The sequence below is a fragment of the Jaculus jaculus genome, chromosome 18 (assembly GCF_020740685.1).
Source record: "Jaculus jaculus isolate mJacJac1 chromosome 18, mJacJac1.mat.Y.cur, whole genome shotgun sequence".
In the NCBI taxonomy this organism is placed as follows: Eukaryota; Metazoa; Chordata; class Mammalia; order Rodentia; family Dipodidae; genus Jaculus; species Jaculus jaculus.
The window spans coordinates 29699817-29724707 of record NC_059119.1 but is presented as its reverse complement, the minus strand read 5'-3'; the positions used below and the strand labels follow the sequence as shown (position 1 = coordinate 29724707).

The window sequence follows — 24891 nt, the reverse complement described above, 5'->3', positions numbered from 1 at the left end:
TGATAGCTAGCTGTCATAATGATGGAAAATGCTGTGTAGGCTGCTGGGGGAGAAAAGTCATCAACGGTCTCAACTAACAGTAGACCCTACAATCTACATAATCACTAAGCCAGGCAAGATGTGCCCACTGATGCAATAGAAGCATGACTAATATGGGGTAACCAACTGCTCTTGATTGGAGTTGAGGCTGTTCTATGGTAAGGGATTCATGCCTGGTACTGAAAACCTAGGCACGGCCTATGGCTGGGGAGGTTACAGGCCCTAGGAGAGAAGCGACAACTGTTGTATGGCTAAACAGATATGTTGCACTTAATCAAATTTCCCTCTGAATATTTACTTTTATGCCCATTGATTAGTTGTGCACTCATCCTGGGTTAGACAAGTTTCTTTTGGTACTTGATATTGATTAGTGGAGAGATGCAAAATTTGTCAATGTGCCAAGAGTGACTGTTTGGTGGTCAGCATTAAATGGGACAGGATATCACCCCTGCCAAGGCTCAGGAAACACTGTGGAAGAAGAGGCAGAATGAATGTAAGGGTCAGAGGAATGCTTTGGAACACTGTCTTCCAGACATGACAGTGAGTGATACATTCATGACCTTACAGTGAATATAGACTACCATTACCTGCACAAGAAAAAGCTTCATCAAAATAGAATAGGGACTTTTGGGAAATAAGTTCAGTGAAGGGGGTGGATGAGATAAGAGACAAAAGAACACATCCTGAAAGGATTATGATCAAATTACATTATTGTCATGAGTGAAAACTGCCAAAAAAAAAAAAAAAGATCTGCGCAATATTGGGCCTATCAATATTCCATCACTGTGATGGTTTGAATGCTTTTGAATGCTTAATCCCCAACTGGTTACTGTTGTTTAAGAAGGTAATGGAACCTTTGGGTGGTGAAGCCTCGCTAGCACTGTGTCACTGGGAGGGCCTTGAGAAGTTATTAGCCTCGTCCCGTTTGCTGTTCTCTTTTGCCACTTCCTCCCTGATGACGTGACGATGTGACACCAGCTGTCAGGTCCTACTGTGCTTTTCCTGACATGATGAAACTTCTCTAAACTACAAACCAAGATAAGCCCTTGCATTCATAAGCTGCTTCTGGTCAAGTATTTTTGTCCTAGCAATGAGAACATAATTGACACATTCATGGATGGTGGAGGAGGGCAAAAAAGATACATAAGTACAAGAAGAATGAGTTGGAAAGAAGTGTTCAGTGGAAGGGAAACAGAGAAAGGAAGGCAAGAGAAATTAAGAAAAGGTCACACACTCACAAACATGCACACACCTGATACACACACACATACACAAAATGATGTTGAAAATTCTAAAAGATAAACAAGGTTACTAAAGGAAATACAATTACTACTTCTCATTAAAAGTAACTAGCAGTTATACAGAATTATGTTATCATCCTAACCTGTGAAAATCCATTTGAAATATTATCTCATACCATCAATATGATGTCAGAACCTGGTGGCAGGGGAGCAAAGTGGAGAGAACCAGGATTACAAGAAAGAGAGTTCAATACTGGATACCTGCTGAAGATGAGTGAGGGACATATGCAGGTTTGTTGTACTACTTTTTCTAATGTCACATGCTTTTGCCATTAAAAAGACTAAAAATTTATTCTGTGTCCCCACACTACTAATCCACATATAAAAAAAGACTAGTACCTTCCAATCTTTGAATTTTTCCTTTCACGGAAATAACAGCTTCAAAGGGTGAAACTCTCAGCTCAAAACATGTTCCAGTCAACGTTTCAATGGAGAGCTCCATGGTGTCACAGAAAGGAAGTTTGAAGTAAAGTGGTCCCACATTATCTTCATTGAAGAATGGTGGCTCTTTTCTGTTATCCATTACTTTGACTTTTCTAATTCCTCTGAAATATGCAGTATGTAAATGTATTCCAGTTCTACCAAAATCAGCTTTGACCATTGGTAATATGTGTCGTTGTTCATGTTCTTAGTTTTGTACCTAAAAAAGCAAGAATTTTTAAAAACAAAACTGAAAGTTTCCTTATTTTATAAAGATTTTCTGAATAACTCTGGCTCATTTTGGTCTTCAGATAGACCCAGAATTTATTTTAGTGCCCTTAATATTTCTAATAGGTAACTTCTGACACTTGCCTCTGAAATCATTTTCCAAACTAGAATGTACAATTATTAAAAATAATTATTTGAAGGCTGGAGATGGCTTAGTGGTTAAGCTGCTGGCATGGGAAGCCTAAGGACCCATGTTTGACTCTTCAGATCCCACTTGAGAAAGATGCACAAGGGTGAGGCAAGTGCAAGGTCGCACATGTCCACTAGGTGGCGTAAGCATCTGGAGTTCAATTTCAGTGACTGAGGCCCTGGCATGACAATTTTCTCTCTCCCTCTCTTTCTCCCTTTCTCTCTAAGATTAAAAAAAGAATAATTATTTGATACTTTAATGTAACTTGTCACTAACAGTCAACAAATATTTTTGCTAGTGATAAACTTTACACATCAGCATCATTTTGCAAGACTTTCGAAATATATGTATATCCTGCTCCAAAACATGTGCCTTTGAAACCACATAAAATTGTATAATCATTGCTTATTTGAATTACATTAGATAAAAAGAATGGCAAGCATCTTTTAACAGGCTTATTAATAACATGATGTACTAACTAAGCAATGAACATCTTGGTTTCCAATGGTACATATTATAACATTAAAATATTGGTAATGGACACTTGAAACCCTCTGCTCAGAATGTACAATGACTAACGACAAGTAGAAGTGGTAAGTTCAATTAAGAGTGTGGAACTAGGGGTGTAGAGATGGCTTAGTGGTTAAGATGCTTGTCTGCAAAACCTAAGGACTCAAGTTCGACTCTCCTGATCCCACATGAGACAGATGCACAAAGTTAAGAGTCACAAGCATGCAGGGCTGCACTTGTACACATGGGGGTGCCTGAGTCTGGAGTTTAACTGCAGTGGCTGGGGGCCCTGGTATGCCAATTCTCTCTGTCATTTAAAAAAAAAAAAGCCAGTCTACTGAGCTTGCCTCCAAAAAAAAAAAAAAAAAAAAAGTGTGTGGAATTAGGAGTAAGGAGGCTCAATTTCACAAATTGTTATTATTTGGTGGAAACTGTGCCTGAGAGCCTTGAAGTTAAATTAAAAAGACAAATACTAATCTTTCTGGAGAGGTGGGAAGCTTTACAAGAAATGCAGCTTTGTGGGCGGGGGAAATGGCTCAGCAGGGAACAACTGCTGTGCCAACATGAGGACATGAGTTCGATTTCCAGCACCCATGTTAAAACCAAAACAACAAGCAAACAAACACATGCCTATAACCACAGAGCCAAGCAGGGATCACTGGGGATCCTAGGCTAAAATGGAAGTGCAACAGAGGACATGACATTTTCCTCTGGCCTCCTTATCTGTGTACACAGGGCATGTGCACCTGTACACACATGTACATACACCCACCCACACACCACATACTACACATACACCAAAAAGTAGTTTTATGATACACATAAAGTTACTCATTTAAACATCTAAAATTCATTTTTAACACTAAAAATGTGCAACCATACAAACTTTTTTCCAATACTGGAAACTGAATCAGAGTCTTACAAATAACAGGAGACACCCCAACAAATATTTCCTTTACAGTCAGTTTTGGTTTTTAAAAATTATTTTCAAATCAGAGAATCACTCCCATTCACAATTGCATCAAAAAATAAATAAATAAATAAAGTACCTTAGAATAATCCTAACCAAGGAAGTAAAGAATCTCTACAATGAGAACTTTAAAACACTCAAGCGAGAAATTGCAGAAGACACTAGAAAGTGGAGAAACATCCCTTGTTCCTGGATTGGAAGAATCAGTATTGTGAAAATGGCAATCTTACCTAAAGCAATCTACACATTTAATGCAATCCCTATCAAAATTCCAAAGGCTTTCTTCATGGAAATAGAAAAAACAATCCAAAAATTCATTTGGAATCACAAAAAACCTCGAATATCTAAAATAATACTGAGCAACAAAAATAAGGCTGGTGGTATCACCATACCTGATTTTAACCTATACAATAGAGCCATAGTAACAAAAACAGCGTGGTACTGGCACAAAAACAGACATGTAGATCAGTGGAACAGAATAGAGGACCCAGATGTAAGCCCAAGTAGCTATAGCCACCTGATATTCGATAAAAATGCCAAAAATACTCATTGGAGAAAAGACAGCCTCTTCAGCAAATGGTGTTGGGAAAACTGGATATATATCTGCAGAAGGATGAAAATAGATACTTCTCTCTCACCATGCACAAGAATTAGGTCCAAATGGATTAAAGACCTTAACATCAGACCTGAAACTCTGAAACTGCTACAGGAAAAAGTAGGGGAAACCCTCCAACATATTGGTCTTGGCAAAGACTTTCTGAGTACAACCCCAATTTCTCAGGCAATAAAACCACAGATTAATCACTGGGACCTCATGAAATTACAAAGATTTTGCACTGCAAAGGACACAGTGAAAAAGGCAAAGAGGCAACCTACAGAATGGGAAAAAATCTTCGCCAGCTATATATCTGATGGAGGATTAATATCTAGGATATACAAAGAACTCAAAAAGTTAAATAATAAGGAATCAAACAATCAAAAATGGGCTATGGAGCTAAATAGAGCATCCTCAAAGGAAGAAATACGAATGGCATATAAGCATCTAAAAAAATGTTCTACGTCACTAGTCATTAGGGAAATGCAGATTAAAACTACATTGAGGGCTGGAGAGATGGCTTAGTGGTTAACGTGTTTGCCTGCAAAGCCAAAGGACTTTGGTTTGACTCTCCAGGACCCACATAAGCCAGATGCACAAGGTGGTGCATTCATCTGGAGTTTGTTTGCAGTGGCTGGAGGCCCTGGCTCATCCATTCTCTCCCTCTCTGTCTGCCTCTTTCCCTCTCTCAAATAAATAAAGAAAGAAAGAAAGAAAGAAAGAAAAATTTAAAGAAAAAAAAAAACTACATTGAGATTCCATCTCACTCCTGTCAGATTGGCCACCATCATGAAAACAAATGATCATAAATGTTGGCGGACATGTGGAAAAAGAAGAACCCTTCTACACTGCTGGTGGGAATGGAATCTGGTACAGCCATTGTGGAAATCATGGTGGAGGTTCCGAAAACAGCTGAAGATTGATCTACAGCACTCCTAAGCATATATCCTAAGGACTCATCTCATTTCCTTAGAAGTATGTGCTCAACCATGTTTACTGCTGCTCAATTTATAATAGCTGGGAAATGGAACCAGCCTAGATGTCCCTCAACTGATGAGTGGATAATGAAGATGTGGCACATTTATACAATGGAGTTCTACTCAGCGGTAAAGAAAAATTAAGTTATGAAATTTTCAGAAAAATGGATGGACCTGGAAAGGATTATACTAAGTGAGGTAATCCAAGCCCAGAAAGCCAAGCGCCACATGTTCTCTCTCATATGTGAATCCTAGCTACAGATGATTGGGCTTCTACGTGAGAATGAAAATACTTAGTAGCAGAGGCCAGTAAGTTAAAAAGGAGACATAAAGGGAAGAGAAAGAAAGGGGGGAGGGTACTTAATAGGTTGATATTGTATATATGTAAGTACAATGATTGTGATGGGGAGGTAATATGATGGAGAATGGAATTTCAAAGGGGAAAGTGGGGGGGGGAGGGAATTACCATGGGATATTTTTTATAATCATGGAAAATGCTAATAAAAATTTTAAAAAATATTTTCAAGGAGAGAGAGAGTATATATGGCCATGGCAGGGCCTCCTGCCACTGTAAACCAACTCTATACTCATGCACCACTTTGTACATCTGCTTTACGTGGGTAGTGGGGGGCCAAACTCAGATCAGCAAATTTTGCAAGCAAGTGCCTTTAACTGCTAAGCCATCTCCCCAGCCCATTATTGTACTGAAACTAGGAAATGTACATTTTTTCATTGTCCTTTTCTTTACATATTGTTGGCTATTCTGAGTCTCTTGAATGTCCGTATGAATTTTAGAAGGATTTTACCTATTTTTTGAAAATGTCAGCAGAGATTTTTATAGACACTGTACATCTACAGATCTGTATTTATTGGAGAATGCTTCCATTGAAAAATATTACATCTTTCAACCCATGGAATGCAGTATTTTTCAATTCATAGCTTCTTTAATATTTTTCAACAGTTATGTAGTTTGTAAGAGGACAAGATTTATACTCTTTTGCTTACTCCCTAAGCGTTTTATTCTTTTTGATGCTGTTATGCAAAGGAATACAAATTATTTCAACATATTAATCTTGTATACTAACACTATACTATTTAGTTCTATAGTAGTTAATTCCTTGGAAATTATTATATAGAAGACACATACATAATATGTGTGCAAATATATGCATATATATGATATAATATATATAATATAATATTTTTCTTCCTTTTCAATTTGTTTTCTTTCTTTTTCTTGTTTATTATCCCTCAGACCCTTTAGTATAATGTCTCCTAGAAGTGGCAGAATGGGGCATCTTTGCCTTCTCGACTGAAGGACAGAAAAATTGAGTCTTTCACCATTAGGTATGACAGCTGTGGGCTTTTAATAGACAACCTTTATTAGGTTGAAAAGAATCCTTTCTAATCTTTTGCTTAGGTATTTGTTGTATTTTAAACCACAAAGGGGTATATATTTTGTCAAATACTTTTGTCACTATCCCCTTAAATGTTCATGTGGTTTCAATTTTATTATTACTAACATAATATATTACATTGATTTTTTAAAATTTATTTTTATTTATTTATTTGAGAGTGACAGATGGAGAGAGACAAAGAGACAGAGAAAGAGAGAGAATGGGCGCGCCAGGGCTTCCAGCCACTGCAAACAAACTTCAGACATGTGCGCCCCCTTGTGCATCTGGCTAACGTGGGTCCTGGGGAATTGAGCCTCAAACCGGGGTCCTTAGGCTTCACAGGCAAGCACTTAACTACTAAGCCATCTCTCCAGCCCTACACTGATTTTTTTTAATGTTAAGTTAAACTAGTATTCCTAGAAAAAAAAAATCCATTTGTGTATATAATCCTTTATGTATGTTGCTGGATTTGGTTTATATATGTAAATCACTTTTTTTGAGGACTTCTGTGCATAAACATCAGGGATGGTGATCTGAAGTCACCTTGTCATCTTTGGTGGGAGTGCTGAGGACTGATTCATGCATGCTAGGGGTGTTCTACCACAGAGTGACATCCCCAGCCCAGAGGAACCTTGATTGTATTTCAGAGTGGGTGAAGCACAGAGTGGGAGAGCAACATCAGCAAGGAAACCAAGGTGAACAGAAAATTAATACTAGAAAAATTGAAAATCAAAGTAAGCATAAATTTTAAATATTTCTTACTAAAAGAATGTGTGATATTGCTGAACTTCCTGTAATTTTAGTAGAAACTTTATTTAATTCTTTTTTCAGGCAAGCCCAAGAGACTGGCCTTTTTTTTTAAATGTGTGGGAGGGAAGAACTGGTGCACTAGGGCCTCTAGCTACTGTAATCAAACTCCACATAATTGTGCCAACTTGTGCTCTGCTCATGTGACCTTGCACGCTTGCATCACCATGTGCACCTGGCTTACATGGGACCTGGAGAGTCAAACATGGGTTCTTGGGCTTCCCAGGCAAATGCCTCAACTGCTAAGCCATCTCTCCAGTCTAAAACTTATTTAATTTTGAGATAGGGTCTTATGCAGCCCAGGCTGGCCTCATACTCCTGATTATCCTGTGTGCTGGGATTACAGGTGTGTGCCATCATGTCTAGCTTAAAATTGTATTTGCAGGTACAGTTATTTTTGGAGACTGGGGTTTGGTTAAAAATCACTACACTAAAAGCATGATATTCCACAGACATCTGAAATATGGGTACTCCAAGAATACCTAAAAATCAAAAATAAGAGCTGGAGAGATGGCTTAGTGGTTAAGTGCTTGCCTGTGAAGCCTAAGGACCCCGGTTTGAGGCTTGACTCCCCAGGACCCACGTCAGCCAGATGCACAAGGGGGCGCATGTGTCTATAATTCTTATGCAGTGGCTGGAGGCCCTGGCATGCCCATTCTCTCTCCCTCTCTTTATCTTCCTCTTTCTCTGTCTGTTGCTCTCAAATAAACAAAAATAACAAAAAAATTTAAAAAAAAAAATAAAAAATAACCACCTTTCCCAAGACAATTCTCCTTGTCTTACAACCCTTATTTTGTTTAAGTATACCAATGCTCACTCACTCATTCAAGTCAGAAGTTTGGGAACCCTCCATAAACCCAATGAGATCTTCAGGTGACCAATCCTGATATTCCCTCACCCTCTACATTCACTCATCAGGACTTAAGTTTCAAGGTTTCATTACTTTTCCAATGAGCAATCTGCAGATGTGAGCTGTGATCCCTGATTCCTATGTTTCACTCTTCTGATCAGCTCCTAGCTTTTGGTTGTTGTTTGTTTTAACTTGTGAAGTTTCTAAAAACTCGCTGGGGTGCCATGCTTAGTAGTTATTCTCCACAATCTGTGAACAGTAGAAGAAGTCACACAAAGTTCTAAAATGTTCTTGTCCTGTAGAATATAGTAAAACCTCACCAAAGAGGAAAAAAGTAAAGACATGCATTCCCTCCTTCTATTTTAAATACTTTATTTCAAAGAGCAGTTTCAATTTCAAAGTAAAACTAAGAAGTACAGGGAGTTGCTCTATGTATCCCTTCCCTACCTCCTCGAGATACATCCTACACTGGCATGGTCCATTAGCAACAAGTGAGGTACCTATGCACCATTACCACCCAAGAGTCATCATTTACATTATGATTCACTTTTGGCAGTATACATCTTACAGGTTTGGACAAGTGTATGCAGATAAGGATTTCACCAAGCTAATCCTGTGTTCAGCCTATTGGTACTTCCCTTCCTCCCTCCCTCCCTACTACTGGCAATAACTCATCTTTTAAATGTCTTCACTGCTTTGCACTTCCTGAATGTAACTGAGCTGGAATCATATATAGACTGTTCAGACTGGCTTCTCTAAGTAATGCACATAATGTTGTTTCATGGCTTGATAGCTTACTTCCTTGTAGTGCTGAACTACATATATTGATTGCATTGTCTGGATACGTTACACAGTTTGCCCATTCTCCTATTGATTGATATCTTGGATACTTGACAAATATGAACAAAACTGCTACAGACAATGTATCCAGGTTTTGTGTCAATGTTTTCAGATCATTTGGGCAGACCTCAGGAAGGAAATTATTGAATTTTATGGTAAGATGATTTTTTTAAAGAAGCTGCCAAACAATATTCAAAGTGGCTGCACCATTTTGTGCTCTTAGCAGCAATGACAAATTCCTGTTACTCCACATCCACACCGTTTGTACCATCAGTGTTCTAGATTTTGGCCTTCCCAAGTAGTACTGGAATAACATCCTTGTTTAATTGGTAACTGTAATACCATGTTGCAGGTACTTTCTCTTTGCTAGTACAAACACCTGACCAGAAGCAGCTTATGGAAGGAAAGGGTTTCTTTCAGGCTTGCAGGATTCATGGGAAGTTCCATCACGGTGGGAGAAGCTGGCTCACTCCAGCATGCACAACAGGGAAAGAGAAAAAGCAACATCAGCAAATAAGAACAGGCAGAGCTCAAACTGGCTGTCAATACACCTTAGGACTGGACTACAGGACCTGCCCCCAGTGGCACCTCCTCCAGCAGGCTGCTGGAAGCTATGTTAGGAAGTTTACCCTTAATCAAAAATCCCTGAGGCTACGGGGAGAAACATTCACATTCAAACCATCACATATCATATGAGGTAAACAGTTACCTTTTAACAATGTAGAACTGCTCCCATTCTTTTTTGGTTTGTTTGTTTGTTTTACAAGGTAGGGTCTTACTCTAGCTCAGGCTGACCTGCAATTCACTATGTAATCTCAGGGTGGCCTCGAACTCACAACGATCCTCCTACCTCTGCCTCCTGAGTGCTGGGATTTAAGGATTAATTTTCTCCACAATAAATACTCAAGCTGCTTAGAAGGCTCCTAAGATGATGCATTGTACCTTCCAGCCCCTTTTCACCTATCACCCCAACACCTCTGGTCGGTCTGACTACATCCGTAGCCTATGGAGTACACCTCTTGTTCTGCTTTATGCAGTGCCAGCCCCACAAACGGCTGTCAGAGAAGCACCTAATCAGCCTTCAAAATCCAGCCCAAAGGACTGGGGATTCACCTCACAAAGGGCACTTGCCTAGCATGCTAGTGCCTCTGGGTTCAATATCCAACATCATCTCTCCCTTCCTCCAGACAACCCAGCTCAAATATCAACTATCCCATAAAACCTTTTGTACTTACTCTTTCCCACACCTCTGTTGTATATGGCACAACAGTTTTTCATTGCTTACGTGACTTCCTAGCCCAATACACTGTAAGCTAGCTAAGAAGGATGAGACATGATTAACTTCTATCACTAAGGGTGGCATCTTGGATATATCGGTTATTCAAAAAAAGAACTTTAGGGCTGGAGAGATGGCTTAGCGGTTAAGCACTTGCCTGTGAAGCCTAAGGACCCCGGTTCGAGGCTCGGTTCCCCAGGTCCCACGTTAGCCAGATGCACAAGGGGGCGCACGCATCTGGAGTTCGTTTGCAGAGGCTGGAAGCCCTGGCATGTCCATTCTCTCTCTCTCCCTCTATCTGCCTTTCTCTCTGTGTCTGTTGCTCTCAAATAAATAGAATAGAATAGAATAGAATAAAATAAAATAAAATAAAATAAAATAAAATAAAATAAAATAAAATAAAATAAAGAACTTTAAAGCTGGACATGGACACGCCTTTAATCCCAGCACTTGGGAGGCAGAGGTAGGAAGATCACCATGAGTTCAAGGCCACCCTGAAACTACATAGTGAACTCCAGATCAGCCTGGGTTAGAGTGAGACCCTACCTCAAAAATAAAAAAAAATAAATCACTTTCTCCTTTGAAGAAACCTCAGAAAAACTTGTAATTATAGGTAAGGGTATTTATCCCTTTCTTAAAAATGAGCAAATACTGGTTATGGCTCCAAAAGTTTGTTTGGAGGAATGATGGTTTCCTAAGGGAATATTCTGATTCATTCGAAATGAAATACAGAAGTTGACCTAATTAATGACAGAAATGTACACAGGTACTCCTGCTACAGTGGAAGTTTCCATACTCCTACTAAGAAACGTCATTATCAAACTTGAATTGTACTGTGCATTCTGCCAATCCTCCTGAAAAATGGCATCATAGGAAGAAACGCTGTGGCTAACAGCAGTTATTTCAAGTGCACTATACTATGTAAAAGTAATAATATGTCAGGCGTGGTGCCACACATCTTTAATCCCACCACTCAAGAGGCAGAGGTAGAAGTATCACTGTGAGTTCAAGGCCACCCTGAGAATAGAGTGAATTCAGGACAGCCTGGGCTAGACAGAGAAAGACCCTACCTTGAAAAACAAAACAAAACGAAAATGTAATAAATATAATATAAAGTACCACACAACTAGTCCTTCTAGTGATAGTGGCAAAAGTCCATTACTATTACATTAAAACCTTACTGCTGAAGCTCAAGTTAACGATCTTTTATAGTGGATGAAGATGTTGCTCAGTGACACAGCACTCAGCTAGCACGTTAAGCTGTATGTTCAATGTCCAGCGTTATCAACACGAGGACATTATAGTGAGATGCTTGCAGGTAACATACTGACTCTTAAAAGATACCAGTGTCTGTTTCCAAACCAAGACCAATAACAATCCTAACTACAGAATACTACTGACAGCTTTAGTAACAGAAGTCAGATGGGAGGACCTCTGAAAGGAACAGCACAGAAGAAGGGCAGCAGTAACCAGGGACTATCCTAAGAATTTTGTGGCAGAGGATAGAGTGCTTTCCGGGCTGGAGAGATGACTTAGCGGTTAAGTGCTTGCCTGTGAAGCCTAAGGACCCCGGTTCGAGGCTCGATTCCCCAGGACCCACGTTAGCCAGATGCACTAGGGGGCGCATGCGTCTGGAGTTCGTTTGCAGTGGCTGGAAGCCCTGGCACACCCATTCTCTCTGTCTACCTGCCTATTTCTGTATTTCTCTCTCTCTCAAATAAATAAATAATTTTTTTTTTTTTTTAAAAGAGTGCTTTCCTATCACCTGAAATACTGAACGCTGGCTGGGTCCACTGAGAAAGGCAGGAGGCCTTCTCAAAGTGATACGAGATCGTGCCTGAAGGAGCACTCCATGCGACTCCGTGGTGTTGGAAAATGTGTGTGTGTGGCGGGGGGAGAGGGCAATAAAAACTCTAATATGTGACGAGAAATGAGAAACTGATGCAGTAGCTAAACATTAGGAGAGAAGAGGGGAAAAGGCAAGTAAAGTGTTTCCAGAATATTTAGAAATAATTCAAAAGCAATACCTACCTATTTAAGAGTACTGGACAACAAAAACTAAAATAAAATTAAATTAAATTTCCAGAGCTGGAGAGATTGCTTAGTGGTTAAGGCGTTTGCCTACAAAGCCAAAGGACCTCAGTTCAATTCCCCAGGGCCCACGAAAGCCAGACGCACAAGGTGGCACAAGTGTCTGCAGTTAGTTTGCACTGGCTGGAAGTACCCTGGGGCGCCTAGTCTTTCTCTCTCTCTCTGCCTATCTCAATAAATAAATAAATAAATAAAATTAATTAAGTTTAAAATTTTCCAAACCGATTTCCCAAATGGTTCTGTCTTTTTTTTTTTTTCTTTTTCTCTCTTTGTCCTTTCTTTCTTTTTTTCTTTTTTCCTGGCAAAGTTCTAGAGACACAACTATATGATGAAAGAGAAGTTCAAAGACAGGGAGAGCGACAGCAGGGCCAAGTATGGTAACTTCAGTCAGTCAGGCGGGAAGCCTCGTCATCTGTTCCACACGAACTTGATCAGGTAGCTTTGTGAACTTTCAAAGCCAACAATGGTACCCACAGTGGGATGCGGCCTTGGGAACCGTGCCCGCCCGCTGCAAGCGCCCAGGCCAGGTGCATCTGAAGCTGCGGGGGCCCGGGGTTGGGGTTGGGGTGAGGGGGGTTTTGTGTGTGTCACTCAGGGTCCCCACGCCCACCCGACACGAGCACCGACCGAGTCACCTGCACGGGCCTCCCGGGAGCGAGCGGCGGGTCCGCGCGACGACGGCCACCGCGAGCCCCGCGCCGTTGGGGTCCGGCCGGGCGGCGCCGGCCGAGCGGCGCGGAAGAGGGCGCCCAGGGACGAAGGGGACGCCGGCCCCGGGGCGCCGCGGCCAGGACCGCCCGCCCGCCCCCCGCGCCTCGCCCGTATCCCCGGCCCCCCCACCCCCGCGAAGCCCGCGGCCCCACGCCGTCCGCTCACCCTCACCAGTGGTCTCGTCCGTCCGTCCGCCCGCCCGCCCGCCCTCTCGCTCGCTCGCTCGCACGCTGTCTCTCGCCCGCCCGCAGGCCGACAGGGGATGCGCGCGCGCCCGCCGGCCGGCAACGCCGCGGCACGAGCCCAGCCGCACAGCAACGCTCCGCCGACACGCCCTTTGTGACACAACCCGCCAATCGCAGCCCGGGGCTCCACGGGGCCCGCCAATCAGCGGAGGGGGTGGGCGGGGCCTGGAGCTCCGACGCCGACGGTTGCTCGGACGCCCGGGCCGTCGGTTGGGGCGAGGCTGCGGTGTTGACCCTAGATTACTAACAACAGTAGACACCTGACGGGCGGAAGGAACGGCTGGAGAGCTGGCGGGGCGGGCGTGGAGCCCGGATGGAACGGCGGGTGGAGCGCCTTTCCCTGGGGGCGGGGGCGTCCCACCCGAAGTCCTCCGGGATAGCAGGGTCCCCAGCAGAAGCCACCTTCTCGTCCATGGCCTTTCTGGAGCCCCCTGCCTTGAACATTTTCCGGCTCTCTGTGGGTTCATCTGATAAAATGGGACATTGCCATGCCTGGCTGAAACCCAGAGTGGAGCTTTATATAAGCCTCACTCATTTATTGCATATCCACTTTGCTAAATACTGTAGGCCAGGCCACAGACCTGGCACTCTTCTCAAAATCCCGGCCATCCTTCCTTGGTGCTCCACTGTCCACGCTGCTAAACTAGCTGGCTTCCACAAAGTGTGCCTTCCAGCCTGCCTTGGGCAAATTCATTCACAAGTGGTTTCACCCCTTCCTAATGTTACTTGCAGGATTGCCCAGTGGGCAATGAAACAATCTCCTTCCCACTGAAGGTTACCTGACCTCAACTTGTGATTCAGGACTAGTCTTAAGTGGACCCCAATCCTCTCTCACCCTCTCATAGTCCTGAGACCCAGTCCCTACCCACCAACCTCCACCTTTCAAACTACTTACTGGGCATGGGGGGGGGCGGTATGGTGAGCCCCTAGGCCTTCATTTTGTCAGCCTCTCATGTCACAGGCTTAAGAGCAGTTAGCCTAAAATTAAACAGCTCTGAGCACAGAAAGCCACATAAAAATCTCTGGCAGAATGATAAATTCAACCTTGTTCAAGTATTTCATGCTGATCCCAAGTTTTAGCCTGATCTGTAAAATTAGTACATTGTCTATCTGGTAGGCCCTGGAGATGGTATAAATAGCATAAAGAGTACCTACCACAGGAGATATTCCTAAGTTCCCACCCCACACCAGACTTCTCGTAACAGAAGGTTGCATTATTCCTTTCTGCCTCCTGAATCCCTAGAACTGATCCTAAAGTCTAATGAGTAGACTACGGCTCCCAAGGAAAAATGAAACCTGTGCCAAATGCTTACAGTCAGAGCTATATTGAGCTTGGTCTCAGGGCAGGAAGCTAAACACCCAAGTAACCCAGACAAAACGCACTAGGGAGGAGTGCCCGCCTCTGCTCTGGGATTACTCTCACAGTGGAGCAGGACACACGGCTTCCCTGTGGAATGGCATACATCCTTGGCTCTGAGTATGAGTAAGTTCCAGTGCAATCTTAGGGAAGGAGTGAGCAGCTTTCAAATTGTTGAAGCCAATCTGTTTGGCCCACAAGATCGTGCCATGGTTATACTCTGCAGCATGACGACACAGCACAAGGCAACAAATACGGGGCGGCAACTCCTGCCTGCCTGGACAGTGCAGACGCAGAATGTGGCCATCAATGCAGAGCCTGCAGGTAGCACTACTATCGACTGACATCCCCATTCCAAGCTTCTCCCTATGATCAGCTGGGCTCACTGTTGCCTCCCCAAGAAAATGCAAAGCTCCAAGGATGGTGGATTAACAGCAAGAGAGACTATAGAATACACACAACTCAGGGACACTAAACAGTACAGCAAGAGAAACTATAGAACACACACAACTCAGGGACATTAAACAGTACACTAATGAATAAAGAATGGGCCACTGGAAAAAACAAGAAGGAAATAAAAAGGCCTAATACAAAATAATTATGAAAACACAACATACCAAAAACCTATAGGTTATACAAAATGAGAGTGATCTCAAATAAATAACCCAGTGATACATGTTAGGGCCTGGGAAAAAGAACAAGCTACACCAAAAATCAGTCGATGGAAAAAAAGAATGAGAATTGGAGCAAAAAGTAACAAAATAGAAATAAAAATACTACAAAGAATAAAAGAAGCAGAGAGTTGACTCTGTGAAAGGATAAACAAGACCAAAAGAGAAGACCCAAATTAATAAAATTAGAAATGAAGGGTAAGCTGTTATAAGAGATACCCATGAAATTCAGAAAACCTTAATAATATACCTTAAAATATAGTCCAATAAATTGGAAAATCTAAGAGATGAATTTTTATATTCATATGACCTACTAGTATGAAACATCTATAATAAACAATGAGATCAAAGTAGTTATTTTTAAAAATCTTCCAACTGGGCTGGGCATGGTGGTACACGCCTTTAATCCCAGCACTCGGGAGGCAGAGGTAGGAGGATCACCATGAGTTCAAGGCCACCCTGAGACTACAGAGTGAATTCCAGGTCAGCCTGGGCTAGAGTGAGACCCTACCTCAAAAAAAATAAAAAATCTTCCAACTGAGTATGGTGGTGTTCTGCTTTAATCCCAACACTCAGGAAGTACAGGTACGTGGGTCACCCTGAGTTTGAGGCCAGCCTGAGACTACATAGTAAATTCCAGGTCAGCCTGGGCTACAGTGAGACTCTACCCCCCCCAAAAAAAAACCTTTCAACTAATACAAGTCCAGGCTCTGATGGGTTCACCTTTAAAAAAGAACACCACTACTTTTCAAACAATTCCATAAAATAAAAAGGGAATGCTACCAAAGTCCTTTTATGAAGCAAGTGTTATCCTTATATGATAAAGCCCAATCTCCTTTATGAACATAGATGAAAAAAATATTAACATGGTATTTTCAACCAAATTTTAACAAGTATTTGTCAACCAAATATAAAAATGCATCAAAAAGATGAATAAGGAATGGAGGGGTAGCTTAGCAGATAAGGTGTTTGCCTGCAAAACCAAAGGACCTAGGTTCAATTCCCCATGACCCATGTAAGCCAGATGCACAAGAGGGTGCAAGCATCTGGAGTTCGTTTGCAGTGGATTGGAAGCCCTGGCGTGCTCACTCGTATCCTTTCTCTCTCTCCCCCTCCTTCTCTGTCAAATAAATAAATAAATAATATTTTTAAAAAGATAAATAACCATGACCAAGTAGGTTTTATTCCAGAGATACAGGAATTATTCAACATACACAAATCAATATATGTAATATACCACATAAACAGACTATAGAACAAAAATTACATGATCATCTCAAGAGATGAAGAAGAGACATTTGACAAAACCCAACATCCCTTCATGATAAAACTGGAACTAGAAAAAAAAAAGTCTCAATACAAAGGATTCAAGAAACCTATAACCAACATTATACTAAACAAGGGAAAACTCAAAGCATTTATACTAAAATCAGGAACAAGACAAGCTTGTCCACTTTCTCCACTCCTGTTCAGTATAGCACTGGAAGTCTTTTTTTTTTTTTTTTTGGTGTTTCAAGGTAGGGTCTCACTCTAGCTCAGGCTGGAATTCACTATGTAGTCTCAGGGTTGCCTCGAACTCACAGAGATCCTCCTACCTCTGCCTCCCGATTGCTGGGATTAGTGTGTGCCACCATGCCTGGCTTGGAAGTACTTAGCTATAGCAATAAGACAAGCAAATAGAAGAGATACAATCAGGAAAGGAGAAGATCAGTTATCTTTATTTGCAAATGATATCATTCTATATGTAAAGGACCCTAAAGACTCTACCTGCAAACTGTTAGGGCTGATAAAATACTTCTAATTAAGTAGCAGGACACAAAATAACACGACAGTAAGTCCTGGTAAAAGTGTAGGGCAAGAAGAACTGTTGGTGGGAGTGTAAAATGGTACAGCCACTAAGAATCAATGTGGGCATTTCTCAAACAACTGAAAATATATCTATCATATGACCCAGTGATCTCACTCCTGGGCATATATCCTAAGAACTCTATGCTTCACTACAGAGATGCTTGCTTAACAATGCTTATTGCTGTTCTAGTCACAATAGCTAGAAAATGTAATCAGACTAAGTGTTCATCAAATGATGAATGGATTATGAAGATGTAGTTCATATACACAGTGGAGTTTTATTCAATGTTTAAAAATCTAAAATCCACAGAACATAAATAGATCATACTCAGGTAACCCAGGATGAGAAAGAAAAATGCTGACCCTCGCTTCAGATTTTCAGATTTGTATGTAGGTCAGATTAAGAGTCAGTGGTAGAAACCAGGAAATTAGAAAAAGGGCCATGACGGACTGGGAGGGAATGGACCTAAGGAGACAATGTTTAAGTGGAGGGGAGGAAGACTGAGGGCAGAAAGGTCTAAATGGAGTCAGGAGGGGAATGGAACAGAGGAAAGGTTAGGGATAGGGCTAACCAAGACTAAAGATACTATGAATAAGCCTACGGAAACCTACTTGTTAGCTAGTTAAAAACTATCATTTTAGAATGAGGGGGCTGGAGAGATTGCTCAATGATTAAGATACTTGGCTGCAAAGCCTAAGGACCCAGGTTCAATTCTGCAGTACCCACGAAAAGCCAGGTGCCAAGTGGCATATGCGTCTAGAGTTCATTTGCAGTGGCTGGAAGCCCTGGCGCGCCCATTCTCTCTCTCTCCCTCTATCTGTCTATCTCCCTGTGTCTGTCGCTCTCAAATAAATAAAAAATGAACAAAAAATATTAAAAAAAAGATTAGTTTGGAGTAGAAATACTCCGCAGGGGTGAATAATGCTGCTTTCAGAAGCCACAGAATGTTATGGGAAAATACCAAAGCCAAGAGATGAGATTCCTCCCAGTGAGTTGTCAGGGTGCCCCATCCCCAACCCCAGGACTGCAAGAAAAAACAAAACAAAACACCAGGCTAATGTGAATGCTGTTGTTTTCTCACTAGAACAAGACGGTAAGACTCTCCTCCTTGCTGGGAACACCAGGACAAAGAAATCCAGACAGAACTGGCAGTCGGCTGCCATATGCTAAAAGATGCTTTGTGGGCTGCTGGGGGAAGAAAAGTCATCAACAGTCCTAAACAGTGGTGGACCCTGAACCCTGCATCACTAGCCAGCCAGGAAAGAGTCGTGCACTGCTGCAACAATGATCATGTCTGTTATTGTCTCTCTATGGGAAGAAATTCATGTCCGGTACTGAAAACCCAGTCAAGGCCTATGACTAAGAAGGCCATAGACCCTAAAAGGGCTACATGGACATGCTGAGCCATCAAACTGCCCTCTAAGTATTTATGTAAACACAGATTACGGCTCTCACGTGTGGTCAGAGAAGCTTAGTTTTACAGCTGTCGGTGAGTATTCGGGAGACTCAAAGCTCTTCAAAGTGACAGTGTTCAGCGCTAACTCAGACAACTTTATCACCTCATCATCCATGGCTCAGGGAACACCGCAGAAGAGGCAGCTCAAAGAATGTTAAGAGCCAGAGGAAGAAAGCAGTGCCTTGAAACCCTGTCTCCTGTACACGACGTGGCCATCGATTCATGACCTCACAGTGCCTGTTGCTACTGCACAATACTGGGCCCATCAACATGTCATAAATGATGGAGGGGGACCTGGGCGTGGTGGCACACTTTTTTAATCCTAGCACTCGGGAGGCAGAGGTAGGATAGCTGTGAGTTCAAGGTCACCCTAAAACTACATAGTGAATTCCAGGTCAGCCTGGGCCAGAGTGAGACCCTACCTCAGAAAAAAAAAAAAAAAAAAAAAAAAAAAGACCTTACCTTAAATGATGGAAAGGGGTAAATCACATTAAAATAGAGGACTAGTTGGAAAGAAAGGGTTCCGTGTAAGGGGATGGGCAACAAGAAGAAACAAAAACAATGGGACGGGATTATGATCAAAATACATTATGTATGTATTTTCTTTTTTTTGAGGTAGGGTCTTGCTCTACCCCAGACTGGCCTGGAATTCGCTATGTACTCTCAGGGTGCTCAGGGTGGCCTCAAACTCATGGTGATCCTACCTCTGCCTCCTGAGTGCTGGGATTAAAAGGCGTGTGCCACCACACCTGGCATGTATGAAAATTTTTAATTCAAAAATATTTATGGGGCTGGAGACATAGCTTAGTGGTTAAGGTGCTCACCTGCGAAGCCTAAGGACCCGTCCCACTCTTCAGTCCCACATAAACAAGGTTGATAAGGTGACTCAAGCGCGAAAGGCCACACATGCACACAAGGTGGCGCATGTGTGTGGAGTTTGACTGCAGTGGCTGAGGCCCTGGTGCATCAGTTCTCTCTCATTCTCTCTCTCATAAAGGTTGTGCCACCATGCCCAGCAAAAATAAAAATAAAAAAATTATAAATATGCCATGATCATAATCCCTTCCCACCACCCTCCCTATTCTTCCAGAATCTCCCTCTGCTGACTCCTATTTTATGGGTTTTTTTTTTTTTTTTTCAATGTAGGATCTTACTGTAGCCTAGGTAGGCCTGGAACTCACTCTGTAGCCCCAGAATATCTTTGAGCCATGGCGATCCTCCTACGTCAGCCTCCTGAGTGCTGGACGAAGGCCTTGCCACCATATCTGGCTGAATCCCTTCTTCTTTCCAACTAGTCTCTCTTCTTTTTTTATGTTATAATTTTTTCCCATATAATTGTGCAGATGTTGTATAGGTAGCAATAAATTATTTTTTAAGAAAATACTTAAGGTATTATTAATCAATCTCCTGCAACTACTTAACTCTGGCACTGAAAATCGGTTGAACAGTCATAAATAATACGGAAGAGATTTGGGTGGCTGTGTTCCAATAAGCCTTATTTCCACAATCAGACAGTGAAAGTCCATACTTAGACAAATCTTTCCTTAGAGGTCTTGCAGGGACATTTCTGGAATTCAGTGGAAATCTCTTCTTACAGACTAAGCCTGTATCAAACAAGTATACTTTCTCGCCTATTTCTCCTCCACCTGTCCAGACTCGGACTCCATTAAGATCTGACCCATGTAATACAACACTTCAGGTCATCTGTCTGGCACCTGTCACCTCTGGATTCCCTACACACTTGTGAAAGCTACAGACAGATTATCTAGTCTATCAGGCCTTCATCTTCTCCCCAGACTAATTAAATAAAAAGAAAACAATGTGAAACATTTATGTTTGTTTTATAGTATTAAGCATAATTAAAATCAGTGCAGAAAAATATTGACTACATCAGGTAAAAGGTGAAACAGGTGTTTCGGTATTTCCTTTCTGTAATCCAGTTAAGACAGGGAATGTAGAAGACAGTCGCGAGCTGAAGGGCAAAGTGGAAGGGGAAACTACGGATACCCTGCGTGCTCTACTGGCCTCCAAAGGCATTCAGGGGGTCATCAAATATGTTGGATGCCTTGTGTTCAGCTCTCGTCTCAGATGCTGCCTGTGCAGATCGGCTTTTTGGTTTGGTTGTCTTAGGCTGGAGACCAGAGGAGAAGATATCATCTGTGAAAAGAGAAAAAGAAGAAAAAGAAGCTTCTTGACAGCCAAGAAAATAAACACTTTTGAGATGTATCCAAACACACCACAAAACCCAATTCTGATATCATCATGGAGTCAAATCTCTTAAGAATCTGGTCCTGACTTGGTTACTCAGTTTTATGACCACATAAGAGCTGCAGGTTCATTTTTTTTTTAGAACTTAAATTTTTTTTTTAATTTTTATTTATTTGAGAGCAACTGACAGAGGCAAACAGAGAGGGAGAGAATGGACATGCCAGGGCCTCCAGCCACTGCAAACGATCTCCAGATGCATGAGCCACCTTGTGCATCTGGCTTACATGGGTCCTGGGGAATCAAACCTCGAACTGGGATCCTTAGGCTTCACAGGTAAGTGCTTAACTACTAAGCCATCTCTCCAGCCCACAGGTTCATTTGAGTGTAACTTTCTTAGCCACAACAGGTGTATATGTGCATGCAGAAGACAAAGGAACAGTGATGAGATCTCTCACCTAGCCCAGGACTTTGAAATCTGGAACAATGAACCAATTTTACATTCTTTTCACTCTAGATTTCAAAAGGCAAGGGCAATAAGAATATGCAGAAGAGGTTCCCAAGAGATGGTTCAACAGGTAAGGCACTTTCCTGCAAAGCCTAAGGACCCTGGTTTGATTCCCCAGTACCCACGTAAAGCCAGTTGCACAAGGTGGCGCATGGATGTGGAGTTCATTTGCAGTGGCCCTGAGTTTGATATTAAAAAAAATAATAATAACAGGCAGAGGAAAATCCTATGCAGAATTCGCTCAGACGTAATTAACTGATTGGAGGTATCTCAAAGGTAAGAATAAGTCTTGGTGAGTACATTCGTGTTCAGTGTTCCGCGGACTCTAAAGCCTCTCTCAGCTGTCCTACTCACCCAGTAACGCTATTGGTGGAATCTAGCACAGGAAGGTCTCAGCATGCATACGTGAAGACAGGTGCACAAGAAAGATTGGGACCAGTTTGTTTGTAACAGGGAAGTCAAAGATTCTAGATCGCCGTCAGCAGACGAATGACTGAGCATGAAGCAACATTATTCAAAACACTAAAGTCAAGGAGCGAGAGGTCTATGTACTGACAGAGAAAGACAGTTAAAATGTGACTAAAAGAACAAGTAAAGTCCGTTTTTTATCTGGGGAAAAAATGAGTATTTATATGTGCATAAAAATATGCTGATACCTATCTTAAATGGTATACAATAAGCTATTAATATTTATTCGGTTAGTTTAATGTTTCCTCCCCACACTTGTTATACTTTCTAAATTTTATCAAATTGTAAATTGCATACAATTAGCATAAGGCACTTTCCTGCAAAGCCTAAGGACCCTGGTTTGATTCCCCAGTACCCAAGTAAATTTTTCCTATAATAAGTTTATAACACAGCACTAATTTAGTATATAGTGAAGGCAGAATGCACTCCTATTTGTCAGGCCCCATCTCTACTGCAGTCACGGTGCTGGGATGAAGTGAGAGGCCTATGGGAAGATCTGTGCGCTGCAGGTTTACAGGAATTTCACTGCACTGTGAATGCTAGTCAGATTTGACTATCTAAAGGAAGTGATTTGATTTGTGGTAGGAAGGCTTTGTGAACTAAATAGCAATGTAGATTAGTAACTAATTGTACCTAGTGTTCTTACAATCTGATCAGTAGTACTCTGCAAGATAATCTTGTAAATTATGCTTGGAACTTAATGGAGATGTACTATGCTAAAGTTCAGTTTTGCATCTGATTTGCATAGTCAAATCTGAACTATAAGTGAGGACAAGTTGAAGTTTTGGAGTTCTTCATTGGATGAAGGGAGATTTGTACAAAGATGTGACATGGGAGAAGAATCTGGAAGCTAAGGTCCCTTGTGTCAAAGGAAACAACATATTTCTCCTCATGTCTTATCTCTTTATGAAAAGGACAATACCTTTTCATTTGTTCATGTTTTAGAACACCCACCAGTACCTCCAAGCACACCTGTAGGTGTGTCTATCTGAAGAAACATGGCATAGACTTGAAGTGTTTGTAGAGCCCTCCATGCAGACCGTGAAGGTGAGATTTCCCTAGTAAGATATCCTCATTAGCCTTGGATCCAGTTCAGCAAGACAATTTTTATGGGGTGGGGGGAGCAAGATCTCATTCTGCAGCTCAGAAATCAGAAAAGTACTACAATAAATGGATATCCAACCATTTCAGCTATAATGAATGGTTACCAAGGTGTGAGGCTGTAATCAGCTTTCTTTGGTCACTTGCCGGCAACAGGACCTACTCCCTAGTGGTTAGACTCACAGGCTCATCTAAAAAAAAAAAAAATTCTCTTCTACATATCTGGTGATAGAGCACAGGGCTTGCCAGCAAGGTCCAGAACTGGGAAGGACAGGGGGAGAAAGTCGAAAGTGTGTATGTGGCCCCGGAGACTATAAATACAGGATCTTTCAGAGTCCCAACTAGTACATCCAGGCAGTGTTTGGCTTGCCTGCTTGCTGAGTAGGGTTGTAGCGTTCACAAATACACAGAAACTCAATGAGATGCCATCTTTTACTGGTGCGCCACTCTCCTGCATAGTCTCCTGCACTGCTTCTCCCTGTGACCCCTGCCTTCCTCCCCCCCACCCCCGTCTGGGGGCCGCCGCCCCTCACTCTCCAGCTGGAATGAATGCTGCCTCAACTCACTGCATGGCAGCCAAGGCAGCGGCCTCAGCCTGCTGATCAGCATGTGGGGCAGTTTCCGATGGATTCTCCTCAAAACATCAGCATTTGTCTGAGGGATGGCAGGGGCGCACTAGGAAGAGAGTTCCTTTATGCTGAAATTCTGGGTACCTGCGCACTCCCTGATATTCAGCAGACTAGGAAGTCGCTTCACACAGATGACTAGTCCACTCAGTCATCCATTCTTGCCGGGCTGTCTAGAACTCCACGGCAAGCAAAGGGTCCACTGCAGAATGAGGCCCAGCAAAGGGCCAACACAAGGAATGGGGTAAAGAAGCAGTCTTTAAGCAGAGCGACTGACTAGGCCCAATGTACACCACCACAAGTAGAAAACACTTACCCATATCATCGTCAAATATAGACTTGGCCTCCATTTTCTTTTTGGACTTTTCTTTTGGTTTTACAGTTAGGTCGGCGAAGATATCAATGTTATCATCAAATAAGTTGGATTCCGAAGTTTTCTCCTTCTCTCTTTTCTTTTGAGGGGGTTTAATTGCTTCTGTAGCAAATATGTCATCCTTGTGGGTACAAAAATAAAATTTAAATAAACATATGTTGTGTTTGTGTTTCATGTGCATGTGAGTGTGGGTGCCTGTGTATGAAGGACAGGGGACAACTTCCAGTCTCCCTGAACCCAGAGCTCACTAGCTTAGCTACACTAGCTAGCCAGTAAGCCCCAGGGATCCATGATCTCTGACTTCTCAGCACGGGGATTAGAGGGACATACCACCACATCAACATTTTGCATGTGTACTGAGGCTCTGAACTCAGGCCTTTGTGCTTGCACAAGCATTCTATTCACTATTCACTGAGCCCCCTCGCCAGCCACATTCCTTAGTTTACCTTCTGCTTGTAGGATTAATAAATACTTGCTGAGCAACTCCCACTGAAGGCCGTCGTGCCTGAACCTTACTAAAGCAGCAGCTCCAACCAAAACCAAAGGTTAAAAGCTGTGCCCATGGACTTCATATATGCCATAGTGTCATGTCAAGGAAGCTGATAACAGCAACATTCTACATAATTTTTAAAAATAGCAACATATGGGCTGGAGAGATGGTTTAGCAGTTAAGCGCTTGCCTGTGAAGCCTAAGGACCCCGGTTCGAGGCTCGGTTCTCCAGGTCCCACGTTAGCCAGATGCACAAGGGGGCGCACACGTCTGGAGTTCGTTTGCAGAGGCTGGAAGCCCTGGTGTGCCCATTCTCTCTCTCTCTCTCTCTACCTGTCTT

The 24891-nt window shown here is 42.3% G+C and overlaps 2 protein-coding genes across 7 annotated transcripts in view; both read right to left on the bottom strand.

Moving 5' to 3' along the window:
* The window catches only part of Zfand4 (zinc finger AN1-type containing 4), a 68386-nt gene extending 54991 nt beyond the window's left edge, over positions 1 to 13395 (bottom strand). Inside the window, exons 1-2 of the mRNA XM_045137179.1 lie at positions 13368 to 13395; positions 1680 to 1980 (exon numbers count right to left, since the gene is read on the bottom strand). Coding sequence (XP_044993114.1) covers positions 1680 to 1941 — 262 coding nt within the window. The 5' untranslated portion in view covers positions 1942 to 1980; positions 13368 to 13395. The remainder of the gene's footprint in view (positions 1 to 1679; positions 1981 to 13367) is intronic.
* A 7209-nt stretch (positions 13396 to 20604) lies between these two features.
* Washc2c (WASH complex subunit 2C) overlaps positions 20605 to 24891 on the bottom strand; it is a 65720-nt gene continuing 61433 nt past the window's right edge. For all 6 annotated transcript variants that reach the window (XM_045137226.1, XM_045137229.1, XM_045137231.1 and 3 more), the window contains 2 exons: positions 24005 to 24182; positions 20605 to 20937 (listed from right to left, as the gene is read on the bottom strand). In XM_045137226.1, the coding sequence (XP_044993161.1) occupies positions 20798 to 20937; positions 24005 to 24182 (318 nt within the window). In that variant the 3' untranslated portion in view covers positions 20605 to 20797. The remainder of the gene's footprint in view (positions 20938 to 24004; positions 24183 to 24891) is intronic.